The sequence below is a fragment of the Terrapene carolina genome, unplaced genomic scaffold, assembly GCF_002925995.2.
Source record: "Terrapene carolina triunguis isolate 2854851 unplaced genomic scaffold, T_m_triunguis-2.0 Scaffold112, whole genome shotgun sequence".
Lineage (NCBI taxonomy): Eukaryota > Metazoa > Chordata > Testudines > Emydidae > Terrapene > Terrapene triunguis.
Genome location: NW_020664463.1, coordinates 14,740,717 through 14,761,968, shown reverse-complemented (window position 1 = coordinate 14,761,968; position 21,252 = coordinate 14,740,717). Strand labels below are relative to the sequence as shown.

General features: G+C 38.8%; 1 protein-coding gene across 1 annotated transcript in view; it reads right to left on the bottom strand.

Moving 5' to 3' along the window:
* Window positions 1-9,665: 9,665 nt before the first annotated feature.
* The window catches only part of PPARA (peroxisome proliferator activated receptor alpha), a 36,927-nt gene continuing 25,340 nt past the window's right edge, over window positions 9,666-21,252 (bottom strand). Inside the window, 2 exon segments of the mRNA XM_024218903.3 lie at window positions 9,666-13,151; window positions 18,942-19,389. Coding sequence (XP_024074671.2) covers window positions 12,904-13,151; window positions 18,942-19,389 — 696 coding nt within the window. The 3' untranslated portion in view covers window positions 9,666-12,903.

Here is a 21,252-nt window from a genome sequence, read left to right as displayed (position 1 = left end):
AGGTACATTTCATCATTGGCCCTGCACACACAGCTGTAGTGTTTTGCACATAGAGCATAGGATTGTAGCGTCACTCAGGTTTGACCCATCTGCCCCGCCTCAGATGGAGGCGTGGCTAGAACAACCCTAAGTGATCTGTGACCCTGTGCTCCAGGTTGCAATGGTTGGAGCTGGGCCCAGTCCTGCAGGACAGAGGCCACCACTGCAGAGTGAGTGTGAAGTGGACTCGCTCTCCAAACTCTCCCCCACCCTGCACTTTTAGGGACTTGCTTTCCCCCCACATCTTTGCTGTGAAATTTACTAAAAATTTCCAAGCCAAAATCATAGACAATTACACCTGGAGCGTACCCGTCCTTACTGCCATATACAGGCTCTAATAGTGGCAGTCTTGTTCTCCCTACTGAATTAGTTTTAAAGTCCCTGTGTCATTTTGCATATGGTTTCATAAAACCGCCGACACCACGTCTGTGATTTCTCAGCCACATGACCAGATTTTCAGAAGCTGCTGCGCAACTACAGCTCTCATTGGTTTCAGTGAGGTCACTGGATGCTCAGCACTGCTGAAAGTCAGGCCATCAACCACCACTCATCACTACATGGTTGGAGCAGCAGCATGCTTCTCCAGCCTCTGTGACGATTTCTCTTCAGCATTCTTCTTTCCTAGCTAATAAATGCTCCAACTTTGCCAGGAGTGACCTGATGATGAGGGATCCTAGTTTTCAGTGATAAACAAAAATTCTTCAATAAACCCCCCCATAAAAATCCATGTTTTCCACAATTAAAATGAAACACTGAACTTTAGTTTCCCTAGCCACTATATATAGAGATATCAGTTGAACACAATGTTTTATTGATATATTTACTGTTGTAAAACACTGGAATGAGCCCATCACATTGTTTCTTTACTGTTGTCAATGGTCCTACTGTTTCAGCCTCATTTTTGTTTCTTTTTATGTTTAGTGCTTTCCATGTGTTCAACAATTGTCTGCCTTCGAACGTAATCTACAGCCTTGCTGCATACCGTACAGAACATTACCAGCAATGTGAAATTTGTCCTTTGCAAGCTCAGTGACAGTCTTTAGGGGTGATTTTTAAAGTTTTTGGCATCTTTTCATAACTTTAATTAGTCATATCTGGAGGCTGAAGTGAAATTTGAGATGCATTAAAACAAGAACACCTATACACCATTGAGTAAGCTTTGCATGCTGGAAGCAGTTTATTGGAGTATGTTTAGCTATGTAAATTTAAAGCACATTCAACAATCTACCACAAGAGGGGGAGGTTGCACACATTGAATAAGACGTGACACTGGTACTTTCAGTAAAACTTAGTTAATAGTTAATGTGTTTTTGTTTTTTTCACAAAATGTTAAATGCCACATTTTTCCAGGGCAAACTGATTTCTAGGATCTGTGCTGATGATGTAACAGGATATTTAGCACTGAACAAGTGAGCTAGAGCAAAGGTCCAGGCAGATGCGATAATACAGTAACTTGTGATGATATAAATTAGATCTGGGAGAATAATGACTTGATTAAAGTTTTTTCTAGTTACAAAATGCAAATGAATTCAAGCAACTGTTCTGGCTATTGGTAATTACGCTCTGGGATATTTCAGGGACTCTCTTCACTGTTATTCCAAAATAGGGGCCTGAGTCTGCGAACACTACCCAGCATAAGGCCTGATTCAAACAGTCATCCCTATTCTACAAAGGACTTAAGAACATACTTCACTTTAAGGATGTGCTTAAGGGGTTAGCTGAACAGGGATGACTAGTATGTCATTAAATGCTTTGCTGAATTGGGGCCATGCTGCTTACTAACATAAGTAGTCTCATTCATTTCAGAAGCAGCCTATCACACAAGCGCCAAGGTTTTAGATAGGATGCATTTTTCTAAATACACTCTTGATATTGTTCTTTTAAAAACTGCTCTCACAGTGCATAAGTCGTGTTATGTAATAAGCATACTCAGCACATTTCTTTACTAGTACATCATGTTACCATGAAAGATTTGGGCCCCAATCCTGAAAACACTTGTTTATATGCTCAGCTCCACATGAGTGGCATCACTGAAATCAGTGGGATTACTCACTAAGCATTTAAGTGATTTCTGCACTGGGGCTTGCATATCAAAAGCTAGAAGGAAAAAACACTAAAATAAAGCTCTATTACAAATTAAACCAGTTCTATTGTAGTGGTACAGGATGTTGCAAAGGAACACGTTTTTTCCAGTGATACCTATCAATCTTTATCTGACAAAGCTTCATGAGATACTAACCTAAGCAAGCCCTGACCCCTGCAAACACTGATTCACGTGAACAGCTAAGTGAGTAGTTCCACTGAGTTTAAAACAGAGCTAGTCACATGTGTAAAAGTTATTCATGTGTATATAAACATGTATTTACAGAATGAGGGACCCAATTTGGACTTTCAGCTCTTTCTGATTAAGTGCTGGATGCAGTCAGCAGAGGGTGGCAAAGCTGTTTGCTTTAAAAATACAGGACACATTTGGAAAAATCAAACACCATTCATGATGCACCACTCATTAAAACTTGTGATCCAATTTTTAAAAATATTTTATTTTTAAACCATTAAGGCAAAACCATAGCTTTAAATTAACCATCTTTACATTCATCAGTCTTACAGTATGACTTTTTAAGCGCATATGGTTCTTACAAGTCATGACACAATTACTAATCAGCTCAATCCCTTATTCTTAAGGAGAGAAAAATCAGAATGTAAAATAAAAATTAGAAAAAAATAACTCAATTTACAGGCCTGTTTCCAGTCTGTTGATTCTAGAACAAACATTCAGAATCCATTATATTTAGTAATTAAAAAACCTGTTTTTGTTGCTTGTAGAAGTGCAAAAGACCTCTTAACTTTGTCTTTCCTACAAGTCCCTATGCTACCAGGGCTTTCCATTCCCTCTTAAAACAGCACCTGCACCGTTGTGACTAAAAAGTACTAGGGGATTTAACCTGAGTTACTGGTACTTTACAGGAAGACAATCACTCCATGATAATTATTTTTGACTCCTCGCCACTAAGCAATATCTGCTACTGATGAGTTTGATACATTTTTCACTACACTTTTGTAAATTTAATACAAGTAAAAGGCACCCAAGAAAAGTTTGACAGGCAACTGGAAACCCTGACATAAAAATGTTTTTTACATCTATATTTGTGCTGAGTTAACCACTTATGACCCCCCACAGGTTAGGATTTTAATTAACGGCAGCATTGACAAAAAAGTGATAATTTTTTTGTGCCGCGTTGGATACTATAGGTCATTCTAAAAAAATTAAAATGACCACCACTATACAAGTACATTGGTGTGTTACATTAATAAAAAAATAATTCAACAGCTGTTTCTACTCCCGTTTCACTACTTTTAATCTGCAATGCAGATCCTTTGAGAAGTCAATAAAACTGATCTTTACTGTTTGACGACATTTCTTTTGTGAAATCAGTAACATTACAACTTTGACTATTTCTCTGTAATTACCAGGGCTGCCCGGTGGGGCAATTTGCCCTGGGCTCCGCAGGGGCCCCGTGAACCCTGGCCCAGCAGTGGTCCGGGTCTTCGGCGGCATTTCGGCGGCGGGGGGCCCTTCAGTGCTGCCAAAGACGCGGAGCGACTGAAGGGCCCTCCGCCGCCAAAGACCCGGACCACCACCAGGTGAGTACAAGCGCTGCAGCTCCCCCGCTTTGCCCAAGGCCCCATGAATCCTCTGGGCAGCCCTGGTAATTACCAAGGAAATAAATCAGGGCTTAAATGTTCTCTTCCACTTCTGCAAGCTAAGGGGAATACTTAGTAGCTGTCTGTGGATCAAGGACATAGAGATGGAATCCTGGCTCATCAGCATGCTTCCCTCACACACTCACCCTGTGGGAATCAACTCCAGGAGTGGGAATGCATGAAAGCCTCTTTCCATGGCATCATTCTCCCCCTAACCCATTAATGCTGGCTGGTTGAGCATTAGCCACCCTGATTAGTAAAAGCTTCCCGAGTAGAAATGCTGGGGAATGTTGGCAATGTGTGTGTGTGTGGCGGGGGGGGGGGACATGGCAGAAAGACTAGTTAATAACCATTCTGCTTTACTGTGGAAAGCAGGAGGCAGTACGAAGAGGTGGAGCCTCCATGAAGGCAGTCCTGGCTTCCATGTGGCAAAATATACCTATGCTATGTAAATATGTCAGCGGTATTAAAGTACAGCTATGTGTATTTGAAGTTGACTTGTATACAAATCCAGCAATTTTGTTTCAGAAATCTTCTTACAAAGCCAAGTTAGGGGGAAAAGAATAAACAACAGATAGTGGATACTTTTACTGAACTCATATGCAGTCAATTAGGATGCCCCATTTGCTTACTGTCAGTGTTTCAGCTGGTTAACATTGTTCCAAACCCAAGTACTGTAGCCTCCGGGAGGTAAACGATAACATTCCGAGTCACCACATAATCTTTTACAGCAATCATGAATCAGGATTTGTCAAATGTGTGTAACAATTTGAGCCAACATGCATATCAAGAGGAGCATATACTCCAAAATGCTTAAATGACATTAAATAAATTGGGCCAAATCTTGCAATCCTTACTCAGGGCCAGTCCTGCAACTAATATTCCTGTGAGTAGTCATTACTTAGGCAAGTAGTCCCAATGGGTACAAGCTTCTCACATTGTTGAGGATTGGGACCTTGGTGTTTACCTTGGCAAATCAGCAAGACTGAAGGATCTGGCCCTGTGTCTTCAGCATTAGCTATTCTGTTGCTCCATTACATCTTTCCCTGCAATTGTGATCTCACAGGCAGACAAACTTAAGAAAGGTAAAAGAGGCCAGGATTGAAATAGATTAAGAAACTGAAAGAAGCCTTAATAAAACTATTAAACACATTGATATTGCTTAGAAAAGCACCTTGCCCCTGGGATGGTTTTAGTTAACAGGAAACACATCTATTATACAGTTGCAGTATAACATGACATAGCTGATGTAGCTCTTTGCAGGTTTTACTTTACTGCTGCCACAGACCATTAATCCAGTGCAGAAAAAATAGATTACCAAAAGAAAACATAGTATATCTTTTACAAATAAGTTCTTAATAGAAATTTGACACATCGATGAACACAGAGAACTTGGATGATAATATATCATCTACAATTTTAAAGTTGCACCAACATTATAAGATGTGATATTATGTACTGCAAACAAAACAGCAACAAATATAAATCATGGCTAGAACAATTAGAACATACTGTGCTTGTCCTGGGTGTCATTTTTGAATTCTTCAGAATAAAATTTAACCATTACAAATAATTAACTTAGTGTCTATGGCCTGATCCTGCATCAGGATTTGCTAGAAGAGATCCATGCAAACATGGAATTGTACCTTAGTCACAGGATGCAGAATCAGGGCCTATATATAGATTGTCTTAGTCTATATCAAAAGCAGTGGTTTTCAGCCTCCCTGGGGTCTGCAGACTATGTCTAAGGGGTCTGTGAAAGGTTGTCTTTACCATAGAACATGGTTTTCAACCTGTGGTCAGTGGATCACTGGGGGGTCCACAGACTATGGCTAAGATTTCCAAAGAGGTCCATACCTCCATTTGAAATTTTTTAGGGGTCCACAAATTTAAAAACGGTTGAAAACCACTGATCTAAAGTCATAGGAAAAAAGGAATGTTCCTACAGAAAAATTAACAAACAACTTCCAAGTTATTGCATATTTTAATTACTTAGTTTTCATTGTATAGTCAAACAGTTACATATTTTGAAATGTCTAAGAAATCATAGTTCAACCTCAGTGTGGGTGGCACCAAAATTATTTTTTATATAAACAAACAATAGGACAGCTTTATTCCTGTAAAGCCAAAAATCAACTTCTCACAAAATTTAAGCATAAATTATGAGAGAAACGTAGGTCTACAGGAATTGTATAGAAACGACCTCTCTTTAGTTTTCCTACTAGGCTTGTAATTAAACAAAGTACTGCAGGCAATGGAAAGATGAAAGTGGTTCTGAAGTCCACCCTACACCTTGGCGAGTTTGAGCCCCAAACCTTAATTATGTTAACTAAATATTTTACAGCTACAGTTTATCCTGTGCCAGACTTACTTGTATCAAAAGAGAAATAAAAGGAAGTCTACATTCTACATACAAATATTTTCAAACCTTGTTTACAACTGCAAATGCTCATGCACTGATGTATCCCAAAGTTTTGCACAACACTTGCCCTCCACCGCCCTGTGAACTACACTTTGGAGCAATGAGGTGCCCCAAGTGATGCCTCATCAGCCAAATTAGTAACAGAGCAGCTGAACTCTATAAGGAGACTGTCTGAGTAGTATAAGAAGGAAGCTACCCACGAGTGTTCTCTCTTTGGGGAAGGCTTGAGATCTCCACAGATTAGAAAAGATCCTACATGAGGAAGAGCAGGGGGGAACACTGAGCTGGGGCTTGGAAGTAGTAGGGAGAAGTCTGAGGGAAACTATCAGGGAAGAGGGACCATAGGAGAAATCCTATTAGCTCTGCAAAAAGAGCTGGTGGGTGCCTCTGGACAGGAAAGGGCTGCAGCTTCTGGGGAGGGAGTAGGAAGGCGGAAAGTCCTTTGGAAAGGAGTAAGTTTGTGGGGAGGGAATAGCTGACGCAGGCAATTTGGAACAAGAGACCGATAACCCCAGTGTGGATGGGGAACAGCAGGCAATTCTGAGGTGGCAGGGTGGCTCATGACTGTTTCTCGGTGAGAGAAGAACAAGAGTCCAGAGAGACAAACTATTGGCTGAGACTGTGTTAGGTTCTGTTTAATTATTGGAACCCTCTGGATGAGGGCTCTAAAATGGTAAAAGTCTGGCTCAGGACGGATTTATACAGATGGAGTGGCAGAGTCCAGGGCAAGGGAGCATGACACAGTCCTTTATATAGTTTGTGGCAATTAAGTCCACAAACAAATTAATAGCATCTTTAACTTGAGACCTTGCGGCCTTTACTCATACAAGTTTTCACTTTGTGACTAAGGGTTTGCAAATCAGGTCCATAGTGTTTCACTTAAATAATTGACATATTTTCTTTAAAGCTTTTGTGGTATAATTTACTAAAAGTTTGTCTTGCAATTATATTTGTATATTTTACATATGGAAGTTTAAAGAAACATTATCACATTCAGTTTAAAAACAAAAGACAAAACTGAACAATTCCAGTAATCTTAGTTCAAACCTCCATATTGTAAATTTAACCATTCAGTACCTGAGGGTTAACAAACTTGATTAAGCACAGATATTCAAATTTGAATGTGGTTATTAAAATAGCACTGAGGTAAGTTACAGGCAAGCCTCAGACTGTGCCTTTCAATTCAACAAGCCTTAATAAAGGATTATGGCTTTGAATGAAGTACCAATTTTATGACATATTCAACAATTCATTAATTTTATTATAAAATAGTACAATGGCTATAAGTGCATTTAAATAACTGCTGATTTTTTTCTTTTTTAAAAACTTTGAGATAGAAGCTTTGTGACTGAAAATTAAGGGACAAACTGAGCTGAAACGGAAGAGGACCAGAAATAATTTAGGTAGCTACAATGCAATCTTCTCCAACTGCTTTGTCTAAGACTTCTTACCGTAAAGCTGTCCACTAGAAATGAAAGACAACACAGAAATGCTAGTTCAGTGTGCGACCTAATTCTAGCAATGAGTAAACCTTCACAGATTTAGTATTTAAGATAAACACACATTTAGATGCTTATCTTAACCCCTTGAGTTTACAAACTTGTGTTAGAAATCTCATGAGAATGGACTCTGGTACAATTGCTGGTATTTCCTAAATCTGTTTGGGCCAGAAATAGTGCAAACATAAGCTCTTTGGCAGCATTTCAACATTTTAGCAGCTGGTTGGCACCAGAAACCCAAAGGCACAGGAAAATGAAAATTAAGGCATTTTTAAATGCCAAAAAAGTTCAGTTTGAGTAAATGGAAAACATTCTGATTGGTCGTCATTTTAATTTTAGTGCATTTAAAATAGAGATGGGCTCCTGAAATTAAGGGATATGTTGATATCCACAAGTAACTTCATTTGTATTAATGAGGGTTGCATGCACTCACTTTGAAATTAGAATAAAGCTTTAAACAGAATAACCAAATGAATTAAAATTAAGGTTATACAATTTCCCCTAGAACCTGCTGCTAGTCAGAGTAATGATGTACCAAACAGGCCAGCAAGTCTGTAATAGTGTTCTCCTTTAAATAAGACCACTCTTTCTTGTATAGAATTGATTTAAAAAAAAAAACCCTAAAGCTTGGATGTTTTGACTCCTTTGTGCATGATGAAAGTTGCTCAGGAATCTGTTAGCACTTAGTCCAAACTGTAAACTTTCACAAAAGCAGCCATCTTGAAAATCTAATTTGTTAGTGTCTACTGTGATAATCTGTTGAGGTAGCTGAGCTAAATCTGTGAAAAATGTAATGCTAAAATAAAGTTCTGTATATCAATACTAAATTTACAGTTGAGATTATTGTTCTGTGCCTTGTATTCTTTGAAGGCAGTATAGGTATCTCTGTAGTGCACTTAGTGGAATCTCTCAGAATTTTAGGATTTGTTAACATCTTGTTCAAGTTTCTGTAACCCCTAGACAAATACTTTTTGTACATATATTTTAAATGTTAATTTTAATTGTAGCTCTTTAAAACACTCATCAAAATTCAAATGGTTATGGAAACTATCCAAAACATTAGCCGGTCTTGAAATGCGACTGCTGTCTTTTCCTACTTAAAAACTTTTAGATGTTTGATGAATGAATTTCTAGATCAGGAACTTTGCTGACAAACAAAGATCCTAGCTGAAATGCAAAGAGGCTCTGGATGTGTGCCATTGCTATCGTTGTCATCAGGTTCACACCAAGTGTGCTGTTCACTGTTACAGACATGTGGGTGCTGCATACATCAAGAATACTGAAAGAGATGCTTACCACAGCTGTAGAGACCACCAGTAGGGGTAGCACTATTGGTGTTAAGTGTGAAAGTTCATAGGCATGGGTGCTGACTTACTCAGATGCTCGTAGTCATAGCATATACAAGTGGAGGTGGGACAGCGTACTGCCTCACCTGGGGAGATGTGGTGTGTACAGCTGCTATTTAACTAAACAAGAGCATTAGGGAGTTAATAGGTTTTGCTCCACCTTTGTATTTAGTATCAGACAAAGAGGCACCAGGAAGACCAGGGTTTATGAAAGACTGAAGGAAAATGAGATGGTTTCATTCAGCAGATGAGGTGAGAGTGGACAAAACAAAAAAGTCTCCTTAACTATCAGGCAGCAAGGAATTAACTGTTAGGGCTCCCAACAGAGCAGGGATTGGCTGATGGTCAAAGACTTAATTATGGGGACTACTATTAGTCAAACACAAGGCATACACCTAAAACTGAGTCAGCTGCCTGCATCACACCCCCTTACAGGATAAGCATTCTGAGGGTTTGAGTTATGAGGAACAAATACTTTCATCTAAGCTTTATAAACAGTAGTAACTCCATATGCATATCATCTACCTGCTGAGGCAATTCTAGCATTGCATTGAAGTCTCTCTCTCTAGAAAGTGCTGTCCTTGCTCAACCATCCAGGCAACAAAACATCACATTTTATCCCAAATGGCAAAACCAAAAATTCATCATTCACTGTAATACACTCCACACTGGCTTCCTCCAAAGCAGTGCAGAATAGTGGCTGGTGGTAGGAATGGTGGGGGATGGGCAAGGGTATAGCCAGTGTGACAATGGTTATGTGGCTCCACCAGTCTAATCACCTGCATGGAGAAAAGTGGGTGTAATGGGTGCTGCTCAATAGGGTAAGAATGCTGCCCTTCCTGACTCCCATGGACATTTACCTGAGCAAGGTTTGTTTATTTTAGGCCTGTGCGAAGGTCCAGAATTTGGACTTATATGAAAGTTGGAAACAAACAGGGACAGTGTACTGGAAATGCAATGAACCCCGAACAAGTCTGAAATAAATTTCCAGAAGGACAGATAACAATAGGAAGTTGAAGGATTTTAAAAGATCCAGAGCATTTAGGTCCATATTTAACTTGAGAAGTCAAATGTTGGCAACTCTTATGATTTCATTACGAGTCTTGCAATATTTGATATTTTATTTAAAGCCCCATCTTCTGAAAAACAGTGTTTATGTGAGAATCTCTGCCTTCATTTAAGTTTCTAGCCCTCAATCTTGGGAGTAAAGTTTGAAAATGTGACCTAAAAGCCCCTAAAACACTCCCCCCCCCAAATCCAAGATATTAGTGATATATCTTATAGTTTTTAAGCCAACCTCATCATTTTTTGGCATCTGATTCATGATTTTTAAATGTTTGCAGTTGGCAATAGGAAACATTTTTAGTAGCAGAAAGTACCATTGCTGAAATCCTCTCATTTTTCTGAAGTCACAGCGTACTACAATAATACAAAAAGCAGATAATTTCTCAATCCACTATTTTCTGATAAAACTTGAAAATCTATTCTCTAATTCAATAGATAAGGTAGGTGTCCTATATCCATACTTTTCACTGCCGCTGGTTGTGAAAAAAAAGAAAAAATGGTGGATGGGACAGGTAGCATGTATGTCATCATTTTGCATATATGCATTCTTTACTTTTTCCCTCCCCCAGACACATGCACCAGTTTGAGCTGTGTGTGCCTGAGAAGTTACATAACTGGAATAGATTCTAAACACACTGATGGAAGTATAGATACTTTGATTTTAACACTTGCAATGTGTAAGCTGAAAAAAATCACTCTAATCATCTTACAATATGTAAGGCTCAAATGACCAAAAGCCTAACTGTACCAACAAGTCTCTAGCAGAAAAGTTCTATGATGAAAACAGAGATCACTCTTCTGTGTTCTGGGATTTATCAAGCCTTACTCCCAAGTTGATTCTGTTAGTGAAGGTTTATGATTCTGAGGCCTTGAAACCATGCTGCAATAAAGCAGGCATGAAAACTGACCCTTTTTCAGCCACAGAAAGTATTACTATGAAAGTATTGTCAAAATTGGCTGTCAAGATCATTGTTTTAACACCCCATAAAAAAGATCAATAAACTCTCAGGGTAAAAAGGAAAAGAAAGATAAGAGAGCAGAAGGAGACTGTCTTTAATATATTAAATGTTACTCCCAAAGAAACTCACAGCTAGCAGTTGTTTTCATTCTTTATACAGTAGTCTCTGAAAAGTGGCATGATGGAGTTCCATGTCTATTATGTTTCAATGATTTTCAGATTAAATGTGCTCAGTTTACTGTAACATGATTGTTCTAACTGCCAGTCAAGCTGTGTTATTTTGGCTTTATTTCACCAGTAAGAAGTACACGGTGGCTCAGATTCTGCCCTCAATTACATGAAACGATTTTCTCCAATCTGTGCACTCTTCCTTTACAACTGTGCAATCAGTGTCTACAAATTCTGCTTTCTGTACCTGTGCCTCCAGTGTGGTAGAATAAAAGGAGGGCAGAATATAGTGCGTTTGGAATTTAGTTAATAGTTCTATTGACAATGTATGAGGAGGAACAGAAGGCAGTTCACGCAGCTGGATTGGCTCTGAGGGGGTAATATAAGCAGAGAATGTAAAATAATATTTTTATCAGAACAGTAAATACAGTATGTATGACTTTGAATACATATTGGGTGCAGATCTGTTAAGAATAAAGGTGCCATGTTTATACAATCACTTTTCAGAGTAGACCACCACCTGAAGCTATTGTATTCTGACAATCTGGCATTCAGCTTCCTTGGGGCAAGAATCAGACTTCTGGGTGACTCCCCAAGTCCTGCTAATTCAAAATGGCATTTTAAAATAAAAATTTCATCTTCAGCAATTAAGACTTCTCCAAGATGCACACAATATACTACATCTCCACCCAAAAGGGACTTTTGCCTAGTTTCATTAGAACACTTTTGAAAAAGTATTCCCCCATCGTAAAGTACAATTCACTAACAAGCATCTTGCTAAAATATCTTTGACATATTTTATAGAGTCTTACAGTTTACGGCCAGAAAGGACCACTAGATCAACTAGTCTGACCTCCTGTATATCAGAACACCAGCACCACCCAGGACCCACACACTGATACTTTGGTTGGTCTAATTTTGGTCATTGGGTATTACATCCCATGGGAGACTACACTATTATGTGCCATAGGCAGAGAACAGAAGGGACCAAGGTGCACCAGTGCCCAAGGCTCCTGCAGTGGCAAGGAAGTGATTATGTGAGTTACACCATGGTAATCCTTTAATTAACTTTTTTTTAAAGACTCTTTTTAAAAGGCTAATCCTAAAGTTACTTAAGTAGTACTATTCCTCTCATAATTCAGACAGCAACAAAGTAAATATCTTTCAAATAAATATACCTGTGCACGTATAGTTATACCCAGCCACTTGATACATCTAGCCTGACTCTTGTTTGAGAAAAAATTGAAAGTGCTAGTTGGTTCTCAATAATGAACATGAGAGTATTTAAACCAAGAGTACATAATTTATAGAAGATAGTGCAAAATTTGTTCGAGATACATGCACTATTTGGTAAATTAATGCTCAATGACTAGCCCAATACAGAATATAATTTTGATCGATCAAGGTCTATTTGTTAGTCAACAGATTCAGATTTGTTAAACATCTACTTGTTCAGTACATATACATTCTCGCTAACCCTCAAATTTCAGATTAACCAAAGCTTCTCATGAGCACTACGTAATTTCTCTAAAGTACTTAAAGAACCCACGACAAAAGAAGTGTGACATTCCAGTTATCTACAATTTAGATTTTTCATGTTCTGGAATTCAGCACAGCAGATAACTGCACAAAGTAATTTTTCTCCCATCTATTATTAATATTGCTCTTGGCTTTAAATACTGTGGAAAAAATTACAAAAAACCCTTAATACATATCGCTGTAGATTTCTTGTAATAAAGGATGCAAGAGTGCATCAGATTCAGTCTTTTTGATTATCTGAACAAGTTGAGCATGCTCTGTGACAAGCTGTCGGAGGTCAGCCATTTTCTGGAGGAGTTTTGGGAAGAGGAAGATGTCATCAGGATGGTTGTTTTGCAAGTGAAGTTTTAGTACATGCACAATGCCCTCCTGCATCTTTTCAATGTATTCTACATTTACAAGACCAGGACGATCTGTTCTCAAAACAAACAAAAGAATACACGTCATATAATTTTACCATTCTTCACATTTTATCTGCACGTAAGGCCTGCTCCAGACGTCCACTGAAGACAATGAGATTATTTCAATCAACACCAATGATTTTGGATCAGGGACAAAGTAAAATCTTGTCATTAGTGAACTTTTGAAACAACTGAATAGCTATGGAATACTCTCTCAGGAGTACTGGTATAGACTAACTTTATTAAATAAATAAATAGATCCTCATGACTTTTGCCAATGTTATTTCAAGATGGGCTGAAGAGAGAATTCTCCATGCGACTCAAAAACCTTCTGCTGTAGTACAGTGGACATGTCTAGCCTGGATATCTGATTTTATGTTCTCTATATGAAGGTTGTGGCGTCTCCCACCCAAATCAGAAGGATGAATAAGATTAAGCATTTGTGTGTTTTTAATAAGCTCTTTGGAACAGGAAAGATATTTTACTGTGTTACTACAGTGCCAAACACATTGAGTCACCAATCTGGATTGGTACTTGATAGGTATTACCATAGTGCAATCAGTCATAGAGGAGGCTGGCAACACCACTTATTATTAAGATTGAGAGACTTCCCATTATCAGAACATGTTTTCAGTTGCTCATAACTTTGACAAATATGTGGGCTGAAATTTTCCATGCCAGGTGTGTGCCTCAGGCTGGAACTTCAGCTGTTTCCAAGTATGAGGCTGGGAAAAACATATGTTGTCCATGTTTAAAAAAAAAAATCTTTTCTTTGGAAAGATATAGCACACCTGTTCTTTGGAACAGGGATTTCAAATTTGGCAAATGAAAGGGAGGCCTTTGTGTTAGGATGTTGGAGAAGGGGAGATGGATCTGATGAGGAGCCTTGGTACATAGGGACAACTGGGACTGTCTGGGCAAACAGACTTGGACAAGGCGCCTCGGAGAGGGAAGGTGACAATGAAATTGGACACGGAGCCTGGGTGGGGAAATTTGAACTAGGAGCATCAGCTGGAGGCTGTGGTGGGGGAAAGAGACTGATTAGATGAAGAGCTGGTAGAAGTGGGGCGGGGGGGGAGGGGGAGGAACGGGGACTGAGTATGGATGCTGAAGGTGACTGGGACAGTGAGTCCAGAAGGGCAAGACTATCATTTGCTGGGCAAGGATACGCCTCAGGAGTGAAGATAGACTGGCTAGGAGAGGACAGGAATGGGACAAGGAGTCAGGGATGGGCGTAAGCATTATGATTAGTCTTGGAAAGATCAGACTTTTATCAGGAAATTTGGATTTCACCATACACACACGAAACAAAAAATGTTTCCATTGATAATAATCCAAATTTTCAGGCAGGCAGAGCAAGAAAAATGCTGCCCAAGAGCTTAAGAGTTTGATTTAAGGATATTTATTTTGTATATTTTGACATGAGATGTTGACAATTTGTGTTTTAACTAGGGCTGTCGATTAATAGCAGTTAACTCACGCAATTAACTCAAAAAATTAACTGCGATTTAAAAAATTAATCGCAATTAATCGCACTGTTAAACAATAGAATACCAATTGAAATTTATTACATATTTTTGGATGATTTTCTACATTTTCAAATATATTGATTTCTATTACAACACAGAATACAAAGTGTACAGTGCTCACTTTATATTATTTTTGATCATTTTTACAGTGCAAATATTTGTAAACAAAATAAATAGTATTTTTCAATTCACTTCATACAAATACTGTAGTGCAATCTCTTCATTGTGAAAGTGTAACTTACAAATGTAGATTTTTTTTTTGTTACAAAACTGCACTCAAAAATAAAACAATGTAAAATTTTAGAGCCTACAAGGCCACTCAGTTCTACTTCTTGTTCAGTCAATTACTAAGACAAACAAGTTTGTTTACATTCACGGGAGATACTGCTGACTGCTTCTTATTTACAATGTCACCAGAAAGTGAGAATAGACGTTCGCATGGCACTTTTGTAGCCGGCGTTGCAAGATATTTACATGCCGGATATGCTAAACATTCATATGTCCCTTCATGCTTAGGCCACCATTCCAGAGGACACGTTTCCATGCTGATGATGCTCGTTAAAAAATAATGCGTTAATTAAATTTGAGACTGAACTCCTTGGGGGAGAATTGTATGTCTCCTGTTCTGTTTTACCCTCATTCTGCCATATATTTCATGTTATAGAAGTCTCGGATGATGACCCAGCACATGTTCGTTTTAAGAACACTTTCACAGCAGATTTGACAAACGCAAAGAAGGTACCAATGTGAAATTTCTAAGGATAGATAGAGCACTCGACCCAAAGTTTAAGAATCTGAAGTGCCTCCTAAAAATCTGAGAGGGATGAGGTGTAGAGAATGCTTTCAGATGTCTTAAAAGAGCAACACTGATGTGGAAACTACAGAACCCAAAACCACCAAAAAAGAAAATCAATCTTCTGCTGGTGGAATCCGACTCAGATGATAAAAATGAACACGTGTCGGTCCGCTCTGCTTTGGATTGTTGTCGGGCAGAACCGGTCATCAGCATGGACGCATGTCCCCTGGAATGCTGGTTGAAGCATGAAGGGACATATGAATCTTTAACGCATCTGGCACGTAAATATCTTGCAATGCCGGCTACAATAGTGCCATGCAAACGCCTGTTCTCACTTTCAAGTGACATTGTAAACGAGATGCGGGCAGCATTATCTCCTGCAAATTGTAACCAAACTTGTTTGTCTGAGCGATTGGCTGAAGTAGGACTGAATAGATTTGTAGGTTCTAAAGTTTTACATTGTTTTATTTTTTGAATGCAGTTATTTTTTGTACATAATTCTACATTTGTAAGTTCAACTTTCATTATAAAGAGATTGCACTACAGTACTTGTATTAGGTGAATTGAAATATACTATTCCTTTTGTTTTTTAGAATGCAAATATTTGTAATAAAAAATAAATATAAAGTGAGCACTGTACACTTTGTATTCTGTGTTGTAATTGAAATTAATATATTCGAAAATGTAGAAAACATCCAAAATATTTAAATGCTATTTATTATTGTTTAACAGTGCGATTAATTGTGATTAAATTGTTTAATCGCATGATTAATCGCAAATAATATTTTTAATCGCTTGACAGCCCTAGTTGTAACTGTTATAAAGCTTTAACTTTGACTCTAAGTCTACTGTCATTAAATAATTATTGCCTGACTCTGCAGTCTCCCACAACTATGAAAATTGAAAGTGATAAAATAAAAATACACATCAATATTATCCATTGAAATTATATATAAAAATAGGCATCTGTCAAGCCTAATTACGATACCGTCTTTACTTACATGATCACATCTCCCTCCCCTCACTCTCCTCCCCCCAGGACTCCCTCATTCAGTGCATTGGGTGGCTGGTGCTCACTTAATGAACAGCTATTTAATATTTTGTTTTCTCCTTGTTGTTGGGTGTGTGGCCCCAGGCCTTATTTGCTGCCTACTATGCATACCCTGCCCTGAAGACAGAATTATTAAATTTCTTCATTAACTTTTCTGTAGCACTCATCACCATAGTATCTGAGTATCTCACAATTATTAGTGAATTTATTTTCGCAACACCCCTGTGAGATATGGGGATATTATCCACATTTTACAGCTGAGGACTGAGGCACACAGAGATTACAGTCAAAAGTATCCACTAATTTTGGGTGCCCAAATTTAAGACCCCTAGGGCCTGATTGTTCAGTGTAGCTAGAATTATAGAGTGTTTATTATGTTCAAAGCATAGCTTCCTTTTACTTCAATTGTAGCTGTAAGTGCTCAGTTCTTCTGCAGATCAGACCCCCAGGTCTCAAGTCAGGCACCCAGAACATGAGGCGCACACACAATTAGTGACTACCTGGGAAAAGACTGGTTTGAGTGACTTGCCAAGCATCACATCAGAACTCTTTGGCAAAGGCAGGAATAGAATCCAGTTCTTCAGGTTAACAATCAACTGCCCTAACCATGATACCATCCTCTCTCTTCCTTGACCTTCTGTCTCATTCACTACACACCTTCAAACTTCTGTAACAAATAAAGCAAGGCTCCTGTTCTCCTTCACTACACAGCCCTGCTGCATCTCCAAAGCACTATCTTGTGCACTGAATGAGGCAGGGGTCCTGTGGAAAAAAAAATGCCCATGTGATCATGTATTAAAAACTGGATCATATTAATATGCACAAGAGGGTTGAATTAGAGTTGCACAGGCATGGACAATTCCAGCATTTTCTAACTTTTGAGTACTTGAGTTTACAACCTTAATGTTTTTTAACAGTTTGCGTGCAGTAAAAAATAATATTCACAGGGTATATTGGGCCTTTTGTCTTATAGTAAATAATGATGCGGGGATGTTTGTGGATTGTACTTAGAGGGTATCAGGTCATAAGCTGTGGTACATTGATGACAGTAAGAAGTTGAAATGTTGGGGCAGAGGTTTTTGGTCTGCACATTAAATAAAAGATGGAAGATGCAGGTTGGGCAGGTGGCTAATATGTAGTAAAGGAATTGGTGCAGTATGTTAAGTATGGGACAGTACAGTGCGATTTATGGCTCATTTTGTGAATATTGGGAGAACAGGTGAAAGGCTGTCCTGTTAATATGGGTGGATGAGGATCCAGAGATGGGAGGGTAGAGTTCATTGTTTGGAGCACCTTGACTGTGCATTTTCAAATGTTTGTGAAGAGTTTTAAAGTGAAACCTTAACTCTGATTTTTTCCATTCTGTTTATTTTAAATTACATTCTTTTATGCCCCCCAGGTTATTAAATTTAGAGTGTAAACAATGTTGGGCAGTGGTTTGTTTGAGGTCGTCTGTGAATCATCTAGAACAGTGGTTCTCAACCTTTCTAGACTACTGTACCCCTTTCAGGAGTCTGATGTGTCTTGCATACCCCAAGTTTCACCTCACTTAAAAACTACTTACAAAATCAGTCATAAAAATACAAAAAAGTGTCACAGCACACTATTACTTTAAATATTGTTCTTACATTTCAGTGTACTGTATGTAGAGCAGCATCAACAAGTAATTGTCTGCACAAAATTTTAGTTTGTATTGACTTCACTAGTGCTTTTTATGTAGCCTGTTGTAAAACTAAGCAAATATCTAGATGAGTTGATGTACCCCCTGGAAGACCTCTGCGTACCCCTGGTTGAGAACCACTGATCTAGCACAACTTTAATAGAAAGTATTTATAATCTTAACTCAAATTTAAGAACGCTATTTTCTGGAAATAAAACATTAAAATTAAGGTCACAATCCTGCAATATGAAATGCCTGGGCAGAATGCTATGGCTGCGCAGAACCCTTTGATTTCAATGGGGAGTCCACTCACATGTACTAGACAGCAACATCAAAGCCATAATTTTATTGGCCTCTAAGGATGAGATTAGAAGAAACAGGAATATCTAACTCCACTATCAGTCCCATATTGTTGTATTTCTCTGCCTGTTTCAGAGTTTAGAAATATTTCTTCATGCCCAACCCTATTCCTCAAGGAATGGATACTCTTCACATCCCACTTTTAAAACTAGAAAGCTCCAAGGCACTAATCCAACGACGTGTTGTAAATGGGCAGACTCCTGTGCAATACATTGCAGGATTAAGGCCTTAATGAGTATGTGTCTTGTACCAAACATAATTTAACATGAGACAAACATTTAGTGGAAGAACTGAATTGTCATAATTCCATAAACTGCAACAAAATATACTTTTCCATTTTTAAATTACTAAATGATGGGAGTGAAATCATAAATATTACTTCAAAGAACAGATATTTATCTCTTACCTCCACAGCAAATGATAGCAGCTACAAAAAGCGATATGTCACTATCATCCAGCTCCAGTGCATTGAATTTCATTGCAAAATCAAACTTCGGCTCCATAATATCACAAAATGGCTTTCTTAGGCTTTTCAGGAACTCTCGAGTTATAAAGCCGTTTCCATAGGCTACCAGCATCCCATCTTTGTTCATTACAGAAGCTAGCATGGCAAAAATGGCTTCATAAACTCCATATTTTAACAGAGTCACCTGATCATTCAAATCAAGATTTGAGAAGCCAGGGATAGATTTGGCAAATTCAGTAAGTTCTGTTACAGTCTCTACAGATGTACACTGGCAACAATGGAAGATTCGAACTTCTGCTTCCTTGTTCTGGATTCCATTGGCTACCAGTTTTGCCACCAGAGTCTTCTCTGCCATACACAGTGTTTCCATGTCATGTATAACAAATGGCTACAGAGAAAGGTACCAATTAATCCATTTACAAAATAAATATTTGAGGACTATTTCATTCCCCACACTGATCAGTCTTTAGCCATTAATAAACCCTGAATTAAAAGGATAAGGACCAGATTAGTAGTACTAATTTGGCATTTATGCAGATGACATCCTGTGATGATTTGAGAAATCTGTCTATACAGCTTATGAATTCTGGTTGCAATGGTCAAGTTGTTCTTATGAAAAACACTACCATAGAATGTCTCTATGTCAATGTGTAACTGCCATTGCTGATGAACCTATCACAACTCTCCCAGGCCTGGTCTAAATTTAAAACGTAGGTTAACATAGCTATGGCATGCAGGGGTGTGAAAACTCCACACTGTTGAGCGCCATAGTTATACCAACCTAACCTTTGGTGTAGATGCAGCTAGGTTGAAGGAATGCCTCTGTTGCTCTAGCTACCATTCTCTGGGAATGGAATTCCTACAGTGATGGAAGAACACCTTCTGTCACTGTAGCCTACCAAACCATAGCTATGCCACTATAGCACAGCCATGGCCCCAGGCTAGAAATAGTGGAGAGTAGAGTAGTTAACATTAATGACTGTGCTCTGACTGGTCAATAGGTATACTAAGGAGGTTGGCTGGAGTGGGGACAAGTTACTTCCTCCAGCTCATCTGTAAGGAGTAAAGGGCTTGGAGAATGTAAAATTACCAGAAGCAGGACACAAGAACCAGCGACTGGTGGTGGGACATATGAACTTGAGGGACTTACAGAGCCATCTAGGAAGTTTTGGGCTGGAGACAGGGGAAAAGTCTGGCATGCTTTCATAGTGGGAGCAAGGGGGTTTAGCTATGTGACCAACCAAGAATAGAGAAACCAAGCTGACCTACGGAGGGAGAGGCTCTATAAATCAGAAATCAAGCCATGAGCTGCAGAAGGAGGATCTTTGACATCCCTAGAGTATCCAGACCCCAGTCCAAAGAATTCTCTGGAGTGACAAGAAAACATGTTGCAGGGAAATGTGTGGAGGATGTATTATTTTAATATAGCTCTGTGTATTTCTTATGAGGTTAAGTAAAGAGCAGGGTGGTTTAGAATTCTTCACGAATTCTGTCCGCATGTTTGTTATGTGTTGCACCTCTCATGCGCTGTTAAAAAAAGTTAGCTTCTGAACCCAAAACACCCACATGGCTACAGTTCTGGGAGAGGGTGTGTTAAAGTTATGCAAAGTTTAAAGGGTAAGCAGTGGTCCCCCAAGGGCTGGGCAGTTGGACTACAAGGTCTGTTCTCAGGAGGAGGTGCTAGACAAAGGGTCTGTACAGCAAGAGTGTGCCTGGGACCCCCAGCTAGAGGCAGCACATGGTCTCTGTTCAGGCTCTGATGGCTTAAAGCACATGGAATCCAGTTGCTGGAACCCTCACAGCAATCTGGTGAGCAGTCAAGACGGGGCATTTGACAAGATCTGTGACACATCCCATTCACCTCAGTGGGATATTAGCTATGTAAATGCTAAGGACTGCGGGATTTGACTAAGAGGAACTAATTTAGTCATTTAAACATAGGTTGGCACTTTACATATTTACACAGTCCTCTTACAACTATCAGTAGAATTGGACTTTTGTATTGTTCTTGTACTTCACTACTGGATTATTTATTTTAAGTTATATCTGTGCAACTGATCTTCTGCAGGAGCTCTAGCCATTACTCCTATTTAAGGTTACTGCTCGATTGTTATTACAGATAATGATTTTCAGGACACTAGAACAGTGTCTCACAACTTAATAAAAATATTCAGCACTGAGCAAGAACTTTCTCCTCTCCATGAATGAGGATGCTCTAAATAAAGAAATCTGTGTACTGCAAACTGAGGAG